This window comes from Rhinoderma darwinii, chromosome 2, assembly GCF_050947455.1.
Source record: "Rhinoderma darwinii isolate aRhiDar2 chromosome 2, aRhiDar2.hap1, whole genome shotgun sequence".
Lineage (NCBI taxonomy): Eukaryota > Metazoa > Chordata > Amphibia > Anura > Rhinodermatidae > Rhinoderma > Rhinoderma darwinii.
In genome coordinates, this window is record NC_134688.1 from 181,402,214 (window position 1) to 181,415,936 (window position 13,723).

Consider the following 13,723-nt stretch of genomic DNA (forward strand, 5'->3'; position numbering starts at 1 on the left):
AATAAAATGTGATCAAAAAGTCGCATGTATCCAAAAATGTTACATATAAAAACTTGTTCGCAAAAAACAAGCCCTCATACAGCCCCATTGAGGAAAATTTGTAAAAGTTATGGCTCTCACAACATGGCGACAGAAAAAATACATTCTCTTTACAAAAGTAATTTTATTGTGCAAAACAAAAAACAAAAAAAAAAAACATAAAAAAAGTGCTATAAATTATTATCGCCGAAATCTGACTGACCCGCAGAATAAAGTTAACATGTGATTTATTATGCGTGGTGAACGCTATATAAAAGATGCCAGAATTGCTGTTTTTTGTGACGCCTTGCCTCCCAAAAAACAGGATAAAAAGTGGTCAAAAAGTCGCACGTCCCCCAAAATGGTACCAATAATAACTACAGCTCGTCCCGCAAAAAAAAACAACAGACCTCGTACCACTACGTCTATGAAAAAATAAAATAAGTTCAGGCTCCAATAAGTCAGGAAAGAAAAATATCCAGTTGTACAGGCCCGAGGGGAACATTTCTTCTGTTTCAAGAGGCGATTTATCAAGGACCTAAAATTAGGAAACCAGGAAGGGGAGGGCCCAAACATATCTGCTGGAAGCGGGGGCGCCCGTATTATACCAGGACAACACTTCTCAGCAAAATTCCCCAAACTGCAAATGTGCGGAGTGTGGACCAAAAGGAGGAGAAGGAAGGCCATTTATCAGTGCGACACCGGCCTGTGCAGAAACACTGTGAAGCAATCCTAACACACAATGGAATTTTATTTTATGGTTTACCCCATTATTATACTACCTGACTATGCCCCTGATGTACTCTGCCCAGCTCACATATGCCCCACATTATAAACGGAAACACCAGTGAGGGTATGTGCACACACACTAATTACGTCCGTAATTAACGGACGTATTTCGGCCGCAAGTACCGGACCGAACACAGTGCAGGGAGCCGGGCTCCTAGCATCATACTTATGTACGATGCTAGGAGTCCCTGCCTCGCTGCAGGACAACTGTCCCGTACTGAAAACATGATTACGGACGTAATTAGTGTGTGTGCACATACCCTTAGACTCCAAACAAAACTACTACCAGGCAAAATCCACGCTCCAAAAGCCAAATGGCGTTCCCTCCCATCTGAACCGTACAGTGTGCCCAAACAGCAGTTTACTTCCACATATATGGCATCGCCATATCCAGGAGAACCCTTTTAACGAGTGTGTGTGTGTGTGTGTGTGTGTGTGTGTGTGTGTGTCCCAGTGGCACAACATATTTGCCACTGAAGCGGCATATCTAGGGAAAGATTTAAATTTTTACTTTGCACCTTCCACAGCGCAATCATTTATGAAAAAGACCTGTGGGGTGAAAATGCTCACTACACCCCTTAATAAATGCCTTGAGGGGTGCAGTTTCCAAAATGGGGTCACTTCTCAGGTGTTTCTTGTATTATTTCACATCAGAGCCTCTGCAATTGTGAACCAATACTGTGTAAATCGCCAAATTAGGCCTCAATATTACATGGTACTCTTTCACTCCTGAGCCTGGCCGAATGTCCAGGCAAAAGATTAGGGCTACATGTAGGGTGACTTTAAAACCGGGAAACACAGCATAATAATTAGAGAGCTGTCTTGTTATGGTGGCACAAGCTGGGCACCACATGTTGGCATATCTATGGAAAAAAATCCCATTTTCACTCTGCAACAGCGAGTGCACACCAATTTCTGACAAACACCTGCGGGGTTAATATGCTCACTACACCCCTAGGTGAATACCTTGAGTGGTATGGTTTCCAAAATGGGGTCACTTCTGGGGGAGGGATCCACTGTTTTGGTCCCACAGGGACTTTGCAAATGCGACATAGTGCCCAGAAACCAAATGCAGCAAAATCTGTACCCCAAAAGCAAATGGTGCGCCTTCCCTTTCGAACCCTATTCTATGCCCAAAGAGCAGTTTATGACCACATGTGGGGTATTGCTATACTCATGAGAAATTGCTTTACAAGTGTTGGGGGGGGGGGGGGGGTTCTTTTTTTCCTTTATTTGTTGAGTAAATGAAAAATTGAGCTAAAACGACGTCTTATTGAAGAAAAATGTGTTGTTTTTTTTTCATTTTCACTGCCTAATTCTAATAAGATCTATGAAACACCTGTGGGGTCAAAATGCTCACTACACCCCTAGATGGATTCTTCAAGGGGTGTAGTTTCCTAAATGGAGTCACTTTTTTGGCAGTTTCTCTGTTTCGGTCCCTCAGGGGCTTTGCAAATGTGACATGGTCTCCACGAACCATTCCTGCTAAATTTGAGCTCCAAAAGACAAACGGCGCTCTTTCCATTCTAAGCCCTGCCGTGTGTCCAAACAGCCGTTTATGACCACATGTGGGGTTTTGGTTTACTCGGGATAAATTGCTTTACAAATGTTGGTGCTTTTACTCCTTTAGTCCTTGTGGAAATTATACAAAATTAGCTAAACCATCATTTTCTTTGAAAGAATGTAGATTTTCATTTTCACGGCCTACTTTCAATAATTTCTGAAAAAAACCTGATGCTCATTATACCCCTAGATAATTTCCTCAAGGGGTGTAGTTTCCAAAATGGGGTCACTTTTGGAGAATTTCCACGGTTTTGGCACCGCCAGAGCCCATCAAACCGGACATGGTGCCTGAAATATTTTCAGCCACATATGGGATATTTCCTAAAACTGCATAACCTGGGCAATAAATATTGAGTTGTATTTCTCTGGTAAAACTTTGAGTTACAAAAAAAATTTTTTAAAAATGAATTTCTGCAAACATTTTTAAGACATTGCTTTAATTCCTGTGAAACGTCTAAAGGGTTAAGAAACTTTATAAATGCTGTTTTGAATACTTTGAGGGGTGACGTTTTTTAAATGGGGTGACATATATTAGAAACCCCCAATAAGGCCCTGAAAGAAGCTTCACAACTGAACTGGCCACTGTAAAAATAGCCTTTTGACATATTCTTGAAAATGTGAGAAATTGCTGCTAATGTTCTAAGCCTTGTAATATTCTAGAAAAATAAAAGGATGTTCAAAAAACGATGGCAATCTAAAAGTAGACATATGGGGGATGTTAATTAGGAACAATTGTGTGGTATTACTATCGGTCTTAAAAGCAGATACATTTAAATGTAGAAAATTAGTAACAATTTTTCGAAAAATTTTGGTGTTTGACAATTAAATACTGAATGTATCGAGCAAATTTTGCCAGTAACAAAGTCAAATGTGTCATGAGAAAACAATCTCAGAATTGCTTGGATAGGTAAAACCATTCTGAAGTTATTACCACATAAAGTGGAACATGTCAGATTTGGAAAATGATGCTCTGTCCTGAAGGTCAAAAGTGGCCAAAGAGGGAAGGGATTAAAGGAGACCCTGAAATGAGAGCTCAAAAGGTCTTCTATACCACCATCTGGCAGTGGTGGTTGATTAGGTCAGAGGCCCAGGATCAGGATGTAACTTCCAATTTAGAGACTTCGCAGAAAGGGTTCAAAGTAGTAATGTCATATTAAGGATTTATTAAGGATCAACAGTAAATAAAGTGTAACCAGCAAGGTACAGTCAGTAAGAAGTCCATAAAAGCCATAGCGAAGTGTTAATTAGGCAGGAATAGAACATCATAGGTATTGTCCATGTGGAGAACACTGGACGTAGAACCATTCAATTGGGTGAGGCTGGGCTTTGCCGTGGCTTTCTGGGAGCAAAGCAGCATAACCTGTGTGTGAAGATCCATTTCCAGCGGCACAGCAAGAGATGATCGACCGACATTGCTCATGGTGGTAGACCCAGATGGTCCAGTGACGCTCATGGAAGATGTAGCTAGTGTACATCACAGGAAGATTGGTGTCAATTTGTGGAACCAGCAGGGAGCCACATGGCAGACTAGAGGCTCGGAAAAAGCAGCAGGTAATGGGACATGGCTCGCCTACATTCTTGAGGGAGAATGGGGAGGATAGAGCAAGGAAACCTCTTAATTTCAGGTAGCTATAGGCCTGGAATGCAGCACAGAGCAGGGAGCGACTCCGTCTCAACGGATGGTAAAACACAAAGGAGTGGAGCAGCTCTAAGTCCCGAGGAGCATGGGAAACAAATTCAGCAGGTGGCGGAGTCATCTGGGTAGCAGTTGAAAATACTACCCAGAGTAAGTTTGCCTAACTTTCATGGTAAGAAGAGTAGCTTTGAAAGCATAACAGCTTGGTCGGCGACGGAGCCCTGCAGGAGCCTGTCTGACCCCGTGCGTTGCTGGCTATGCCTCCCAATATAGTATATATATCCAATTGTTTTATAATTGTGCGTCTCTCTGTACAATCTATAAAAGCAAATTAAAAAGACAAAAAGCAGCTAGGGGTATTCCAGCCTCTAGCATTTTTTGACCTATCCACTAGACAGGTGAAAAATGCTAGATCAGTGGGGGTCTGACTGCTGGGACCCCAGTACCCCCAGCCCCAAGATGGCAGCTAGAAGGAGTTTGAATGGAGCAGAGGCTGGGCATGTGCAGTCCTGCTACATTTAAAGTCTAGCTGGCTAACGGAAAAAGCGGACCACAGCGATCGGCTGTTTCCATCAGCCCCATAGACTTTGAATAAAGCAGCACTGCGCGCGTCCAGCCTCACTCAAACTCCTGCTAGCCGCTGTTCTGCGTCTAGGGGTGTGTGAGTCCACCGTTCTGACGATTAGCAAGGATCCCAAAGTCAGAACCCCACCGATTTATCATTTTGTTTACCTATCCAGGTGGGTAGGTGAATAAATGCTGGAGGCTGAATACCCCTTCTAATTTAATCAGAGTTCTATTGAGATATCAGTAAAATTATGATAAAAAGTACATATATTATGAGGCTTACTGTTAGCAAAGAACTGGATCTGCAAAATGATTATTTCTAATTTTCCTTCTTTAAGATAAAAATGGAGTAATGTCCACAGCTGCTGGACTCACGTAATGAAATAACCAGTCTAGTAAGTGGCATGATACAAATGTGAAAAAAAGTAGCCTTTTTTGTGAAGATTAAGATAGTTTTTACTGTTATATTACTCACTTTCATTGTCGGAGCTGTCGCTGCTGCTGAGGTGCCTGTGTCGCTTCATCCTGACGCATCCTCTTTGAAGAAAAAAAAAAAAAAGGCAAGATATGAAACAGCAGTAATAATGGAAAAATATATACCAAAAAAAAAAAAAGAAAAATCGTTGCAAAGCAATTATTCACAAACGTGCATAGTCTCCAGTAGACATGGCATTTCACATGAACATCATCATCAAAATTTTATGAGGATTTGTGACATTTTTGGTGGCATCAACTGATAGCTGAAACATCACAATTGCAATGTTTTTTTTTTTTTTTACTTGATTCTTTTATGGTGTTCTCTATACTTAATACTTATACGCTAACATCACTTAATAAGACTCATTGGCCCCAGCATAAGTGTATCAGTTACCTCATTCTATTTTTTCTGGAATGGTAATAAAGATTCCATGCACTAAATTTCTGGTGAGCTTGAGCCTATGCATAGTAACTAATCTAAGCAGCTTTGGTAACACACATGGGGGCAACATGAGATTGATGAGACAGGACAATAAGAGAGTACAGCTTCACTTACTGATCATAGCTGTGCCCTGATGGTAGAGAGACCTAAAAAGCAGCACACAATGATGGAAATAAATAGACAAGAACCATCTGCAGGTAGGTATAACAATTTTAACCCCTTAGTGACCAGCCCATTTTAGGCCCTAATGACCAAGCTATTTTATTCGTTTTTCTATAGTCGCATTCAAAGAGCTATAACTTTTTTATTTTTTCGTCTACATAGCTGTATGAGGACTTGTTTTTTGCGGGATTAGTTGTGCTTTTTAATAGCACCATTTTTGGGTACATATAATTTTTATATTAACTTTTATTAACCTTTTTGGGGGGGGGGGGATTATAAAAAAAAAACCTGAAATTCCGCCATTGTTCTATGCGTTTTTAAATTGACGCCGTTCACTATGCGACATAAATAACATCTTACCTTTATTCTATGGGTCGGTACGATTACGGCAATACCACATATGTAGAGGTTTTTTTTATGTTTTACGACTTTTGCACAATAAAAACACTTTTGAACTAAAATTATTTGTTTTTGCATCGTCGCTTTCCAAGAGCTGTAATTTTTTTATTTTTCCATCAATGTAGTGATTTTTTGGGCTTGTTTTCTGCGGGACAAGACGTAGTTTTGAATGATACTGTTTTGGGGTGCATGGGACTTATTGATTCATTTTTATTATGACTTTTTTGGCGGGCAATGGGAAAAAATTGCAATTTCGCCATGGTTTTTTGCGGTTTTTTTTTACGGTGGTTACTTTGCGGTTTAAATTACATATTAACTTTATTAATGGAGTCATTACGGTCGCGGCAATACCACATGTGTACTTTTTTTTTTTTTTTTTACACTTTTACTAAATAAAACCACTTTTTATGGAAAAAAAAAAATGGATTTTTTTACTGTACTTTTTATTAATAATCTTTATTTCACTTTGATGACTTATTTTATATTAGTCCCACTAGGGGACTTTACTGTGCGATCTTCTGATCGCTGCAATAATGCTCTGGTATACTTCGTATACCAGAGCATTATTGCCTGTCAGTGTAAATCTGACAGGCAACCTGTTAGGACGTGCCTCCGGCGCGTCCTAACAGGCATATGTCCAGGGCAGACCTGGGGGCTTTTATCAGGCCCCCGGCTGCCATGACACCCCATCGGAGACCCGCGATTGCATTCGCGGGCCGCCGATGGGTGACAGAGGGAGCTCACTCCCTCTGTAAACAAAGTTAAATGCCGCGGTCGCTATGGACGGCGGCATTTAACGGGTTAAACGGCCGCGATCGAAGTAAACTTCGATCGCGGGCGTTGGAGCAGGAGCTCAGCTGTCATCAGACAGCAGAGCCCCGGCTCCTGCCTGCACGGGAGACCCGTGCAGGACTTCGACTAGGCTGACGTGAAAAGGCGTCAGCCTAGCCTAAGGCCCATTAGTGACGACGTAAAAAGGCGTATTGGTGGTCACTAAGGGGTTAAAGACGACAACTGGACATCTGCTTATTCCTCCAAATGGCAACAGCTTCCCCAAGCAGTGGGTTGACCTAAAACTTAGCAATGATGTATTCAGCTAATAAAATTAGTTAGAGGTCATCCCACAAATAATTTTCATACCAAAAGTGAAGCAATTCTGTTAAAGAGGCTCCGTCACCACATTATAAGTGCCCCATCTCCTATATAAGGAGATTGGCGCTATAATGTAGATGACAGCAGTGCTTTTTATGTAAAAAAAACACGATACGTTTTCACCACTTTATTAGCGATTTTAGATTTATGCTAATGAGTTGCTTAATGCCCAACTGGGCGTGTTTTTACTTTAGACCGAGTGGGCGTTGTACAGGAGTGTATGACGCTGACCAATCAGCGTCATGCACTCCTCTCCATTCATTCAGACAGCGCATAGGGATCCTGCTAGATCCTTATGTGCGGTCTTAGGGTATGTGCACACACACTAATTACGTCCGTAATTGACGGACGTATTTCGGCCGCAAGTCCCGGACCGAACACAGTGCAGGCAGCCGGGCTCCTAGCATCATACTTATGTACGATGCTAGGAGTCCCTGCCTCGCTGCAGGACAACTGTCCCGTACTGTAATCATGTTTTCAGTACGGGACAGTTGTCCTGCAGCGAGGCAGGGACTCCTAGCATCGTACATAAGTATGATGCTAGGAGCCCGGCTCCCTGCACTGTGTTCGGTCCGGGACAGTGGCCGAAATACGTCCGTCAATTACGGACGTAATTAGTGTGTGTGCGCATACCCTTATACTAACACATTAACAACACTGAAGTGTTTAGACAGTGAATAGACATTCCACGGGATGTGTATTCACAAGCTGTGCACTTCGTTACTCTGTCTTTGGTAGTTACAGCAGAGGACGCGTAATTTCGCGAGATTACACAGTAAATGACAGGTTACAACGAGATTACGCCTCCTCTGCTGTAACTACCATAGAAACAGTAACGAAGTGCACAGATTGTGAATAGACATTCCGTGGAATGTCTATTCACTGTCTAAACACTTCAGTATTGTTAGGCTGGGTTCACACGAGCACATTAACGTCCGTAATGGACGGACGTATTTCGGCCGGAAGTCCCGGACCGAACTCCGTGCAGGGAGCCGGGCTCCTAGCATCGTAGTTATGTACGACGCTAGGAGTCCCTGCCTCTCCGTGGAACTACTGTCCCGTACTGAAAACATGATTACAGTACGGGACAGTTGTCCTGCAGAGAGGCAGGGACTCCTAGCATCGTACATAACTATGATGCTAGGAGCCCGGCTCCCTGCACTGAGTTCTGTCCGGGACTTCCGGCCGAAATACGTCCGTCCATTACGGACGTTAATGTGCTCGTGTGAACCCAGCCTTAAAGGACGGGTGTCGCGGGAATTTTTTTTTATATATAATATTGCTTTTAGTATGTTATTAAAGTACATTTTATTCATTTGTGTGTTTGTGTTTTACTTTTTTCTAACTTTTACTTCACTATGGGGGCTGCCATTTTTTTTTTCATCTCTGTATGTGTCGATTAACGACACATACAGAGATGGAATACGGCAGCTACAATGCATAGGAGTCAATGAACGGCTCCCGTCTATTGTATCTGCTCTCTAGCTCTGTACTGCGCAGACGCAGGTCAGCGTCACACAGCAGAGCAGCTGTTTGCAGGGAGATAGCAGGCGCCATCATGAAGACCGGCTGCACTGCAGGTAAGGCGTGTGTCTGTCTGTCCCTCTCTCACAGACCGCCGCTCTCGTGACCCCCGACGCCCCCCCCCCCCCCGACGGGCCCGCCTGTAGTCGTGCAGGAGACTTTGTATAAATGACACATGATGTAACTGTCCTGGGAAAGCTGGGTGATAAACAATATGCCAGCTGTTAGTGTGGTACCCAGCTTTCCCAGACCCCCTGAATGATAAATCTCTCTTGTTGTGCTGAGACTGAAAGGTTCATTAGTCACATCCCCAAACAGTCTCAGCACAACTAGATAGATTTACCGTTCAGGGGTCTGGGAAAGCTGAGTGACCACCATTACCCCTCCTAGTGGAGTGTGAGAGGTTCATTAGTCACATCCCCAAACACTCCAGTAGGAGGGGTAATGGTGGTCACCCGGCTTTCCCAGAAGCAGATATAACCAGGAAAGGGCTGGATGGACGGGCTGAGGGTGCACAGGGTTTTTGGTGATCCCCCTCTGTCATGTGATCGGACCTAGGTTACCGGTTCTGATGCAGACGGGGTTCATGTGACTATAAGGGTATGTGCACACGATAACGACCATTACGTCTGAAATTACAGAGCTGTTTTCAGGGGAAAACCGCTCCGTAATTTCAGACGTAATTGCTCGTACTCTCGTTTTGCGAGGCGTCAATTACGGACGTAATTTTGAGCTGTTCGTCATTGAATTCAATGAAACACGGCTCAAATAACGTCCAAAGAAGTGTCCTTCACTTCTTTGACAAGGCAGTCATTTTACTCGTCGTCTTTTGACAGCGACGCGTAAAATTACAGGTCGTCGGTACAGTACATCGGCAAATCCATTCAAATGAATGGGCAGATGTTTGCCGACGTATTGGAGCCGTATTTTCAGGCGTAAATCGAGGCATAATACGCCTCGTTTAAGCCTGATAATAGGTTGTGTGAACCCAGCCTTAATCTGTCCATAACAAGAGACCGTGCACTCAGGACAAGCCCTACCCTCATGCCATAGTTGTATGGTTCGGTCTGCAGTGATGGCGGTGGGTGGCTCTGACACCCGCCTCCCCCGTCGGGTCATCTCAGGACAGAAGGGGTTGGAGACAGCGCCACACCTGTCCTCAGGTTGTTTCTGGTATTGCAGTTCACCTCCATTGAAGTGATTAGGACAGAGCTGTAATACCACACACGACCTGAGGACAGGTGCGGCGCTATGTTTTCCTGGACGACCCCTTTAAGACTTTTCCCGTGTGTGGCAGAGCGGAGTGTGCACGGGCGCCGCTGATACTTCATAGCCGCTTATCAGCTGTTTTGAAGAATCAGCAGCGAGCACCCCCCACACACACAAAATCAAGTGTAATCAAGCGTTTTTTTAATGTGTTTTTTTGCACATAAAATGTGCAAAAAAAAACAAAAAAAAAAAAAAACGTGTCAAATACACGGCGTGTGAACCGGCCAACTGGAAAGTCATTCACTTCACTTTTCATCATTCTAAGGGTATGTTCACACACAATGTTTTCAGCTGAAAAATCGAAAGCAGAACGCCTACAAGCATCTGCCCATTGGTTTCAATAGGAAATACAGCGTTCTGTTCAGACAGGGTGTTTTTTACGTGGGAGTTTTCCAAAAACGGCACGTAAAAAGACGCCCGACCAAAATGAAGTGCACATCACTTCTTGGGACGTTTTTGAAGCAGTTTTTCATTGAGTTTATAGAAAAACAGCTCCAAAAACGGCAGTTAAAAAATTGCTGAAAATCAGGAGCTGTTTTCCCTTTGTTTAGTAAGCGTGTGAACTAGGGATGCACGGTGCATCGAAACTTCGATACTGTTTCGATACTCTGCATCCCTAAACGGTTCGATACCGCTATTTCCTGTATTTCGATACTTTGCTGCGCAGCCGCACAGCTCAGTATAGTAATACATGAATGTATGGGAGCGCGGCTGCGGCTGTGTAATTCAGCCACAGCCCCGCTCCTGAGTCATGTTAAGTTTGCGGGGTCAGGATGATGCGATGCGGCCAGCGCTGCACTAATGAGCGGCGGCACTGGAGACAGAACATGGCGGGCGCGCTACAAAACACCCCCATGTTCTGTCTCCAGTGCCTGAACTGCCGCTCATTAGTGCAGCGCTGGCCGCACCTCCTCATGCTGACCGCGCGCGCGTTTCCTGTATTACACAGCCGCAGCCCCGCTCTATAACGGCGGAGATCAGAGAAACCTCTCATCTCCGCCGTTATTCCCATGAATGCTGCGATCACAACTGACTGCAGCATTAAGGGAAAAATGAGCAGGGGGGGATGCCCCTTGGATCGCATCACAGGGAATTCCTGTGTCGCGAACGAGGGCCATACCATATATGGGCAGACAGCCCAGGGTCTATTGACGGACCCCAGGGCTGTCTTACCATATTTCATGTTGTTAGGACATACCCAAGTATGTCCTAACAACTGCCTGTGTGCTATCCGTCCACAGGCTAAAGTATTGTTAAAATTTAAAAAAAATACATATTCACCTTTTTTTACAATAAACATTAAAATAAGTCTCAATACATAAAATATTCACACATTCAGTAATGGCGCGCACAACAATTTTTTTGCATCATTTATGATGTGTACGCTGTAAAAAAATGAAATAAACACGGCTTTCATTCACTTATTAATGTGAGGCGCGAGGTGCGATGAATTTAACCTCCATGTTCCTCAAATTAATAGTAATTAACCCCATCATGTACCTCGCACATTAACCCATTATGACTGAGAAACATGATGGGATTAATTACTATTAATGTGAGGCGCGTTCAAAATTCATCACACGTCGCGCCTCACATCAGAAAATGGAAGAATTTTTTTTGTTATTACTGTTGGCAAAAGTATCGAAATTGGTATCGAAATCGCAATACAAAACGAAGTATCGGTATCGAAGTCCAAATTCTGGTATCGTGACATCCCTAGTGTGAACATACCCTTAGCTTTTTGGTGTGTCCCATAACTTCTGCCAGCTGCAGAATCAAAACGGCTGCCGGACACTGCTTAGCAATTTGAAGACACCTTTTCCTGGCTTGTGGGAGGGGGGAGTGAGATTCCCTCCCACATTTACAGCAGCTGTGAGTCAGGTTGCTTTGCCTTATTCACCTTGCTGCAATTCTGGGAAGTGCCCCCCCCCCCAGTGGCCAACATAGGAAAACATGTCAAATTATGACTTAATTTGTAATACTTTCCGCCATATGGAAGAAAAAAAAATACAGCAAAAAACTAAAAAAATATAATAGAAATAAGTAACGACACTTAAAAAAAAAAAAAAAGTTTAATTCGTGACACATTCCCTTTAATGTGTTAGTATAAGACAGCACATAGCGATCTAAAAGGATCCCTATGCGCTGTCTGAATGAATGGAGAGTGGTGCATGACGCCAATTGGTCAGCGTCATACACTCCTCTGTACAACGCCCACTTGGTCTAAAGTAAAAACACGCCCACTTGGGCATTAAGCAACTCATTAGCATAAATCTAAAATCGCTAATAAAGTGGTGAAAACAGATCATTTTATTAAATAAAAAGCATTACTGTCACCTACATTATAGCGCCCATCTCCTTATATAGGAGGTGGGCACTTATAATGTGGTGACAGAGCCTCTAAGTGGTTTTGACCCCTTAAAGACCAGGCCATGAGTTTTTTTAATTTTCTTTTTTTCCTCCCCAACTTCCAAAAGCCATAACTTTTATTTCTTCATCAACATAGCCATATGAGGGCTTAAAAGGGATTGTCCAGGAATACATTGTGTTTATATTTGAACTTAATTGGACATATGTAAGTAACTTTCTAATATAATGTCTATTTACCTCTGGCTTAGTTACTTGGTTCTGATTTGCGGTCACGTGACCGCACACAGGGTACATTTTTTATTTCCTGTGGCGTTCCGTGTCTTTGCTCAGCCAGCATTTCCGGCTGAAGAAAGGCACGGCGCATCATCAACTACATTTACAGGCAGTGGGCCGGGCGGATGTTTTATCAGCTCTTCATAGCTCTGCCTCCTCTGGTCCCACCGCCTGTAAACATAGTTGATGACGCGCCGTGCCTCTGCTCAGCTGGAAGTGCAGGCTGAGCAAAGATACGGAACGTCATCCATCATAGTATACCCCCCCCCCTCCACCTCCTGTCTCGTCGTCCACACCCTCTCCTTTAGTCTTGGAGCTCCCGCACTGCCTGTAAAGGTCGTTGATGACGCGCTGTGCCTCTGTTCAGCCGGAAGTTCTGGCCGATCGAAGACACGGAGAGTAGTCTCTCCTAGTACACGCCACCTGCTCCTTCTACTCTCGGATGTAGAAGGAGGAGGGGGCGGCGTGGTTATGCCTCAATCTACACGTGCCCCGATGGATACATAAATACAGGGCTGATGGGGTTACATGACCCCCATCATCCCTGTATGTGATCCCCGTCATCCCTGTATGTGAACCCCATCATCCCCGTCTATTACCCCCAACAGCCCTATTACCCCAATCATTACTGTATATAACCACCATGATCCCGGTATAGGATGATGGGGAAATACACAGGGATGTTAGGGTAATATATAGGGATGATGGCAGTTATATGCAGGGATGGTGGGAGGAAGGGGGAGGTAAGCTGTCTCCTCAGATGCAGCAAGGGATCATGTGTATGGTGGGTTACAAGACAGGAAACAGCCAGGACAAGAAGCAAGGGGTGTAAACAAACAGAAAGAGCAACAGTGACAATGGAGATCAACCAAACTGGTTAGAAAGTATGTAAGGGGTTTTAGGGAAGGCAAACCAAGGCTGGAGCACACTTTAGAAAATATTTTTTTCCTGGCCAACCACTTCAACTTGTCCTGCAAAAATTAGTTTTTCACGGAACCATTTATTGTACTCGGAAGATGGGTAAAAATTTATCTGTGGCGTAAAAAGAGCAAAAAACAGGATATATATATATATATATATAT

At 43.6% G+C, this 13,723-nt stretch overlaps 1 protein-coding gene across 1 annotated transcript in view; it reads right to left on the minus strand.

The window, feature by feature from the left end:
- The window catches only part of JADE3 (jade family PHD finger 3), a 79,378-nt gene that overhangs the window by 40,740 nt on the left and 24,915 nt on the right, over positions 1 to 13,723 (minus strand). Inside the window, exon 2 of the mRNA XM_075852566.1 lies at positions 5,049 to 5,110. Within this exon, the coding sequence (XP_075708681.1) occupies positions 5,049 to 5,097 (49 nt within the window). The 5' untranslated portion in view covers positions 5,098 to 5,110. The remainder of the gene's footprint in view (positions 1 to 5,048; positions 5,111 to 13,723) is intronic.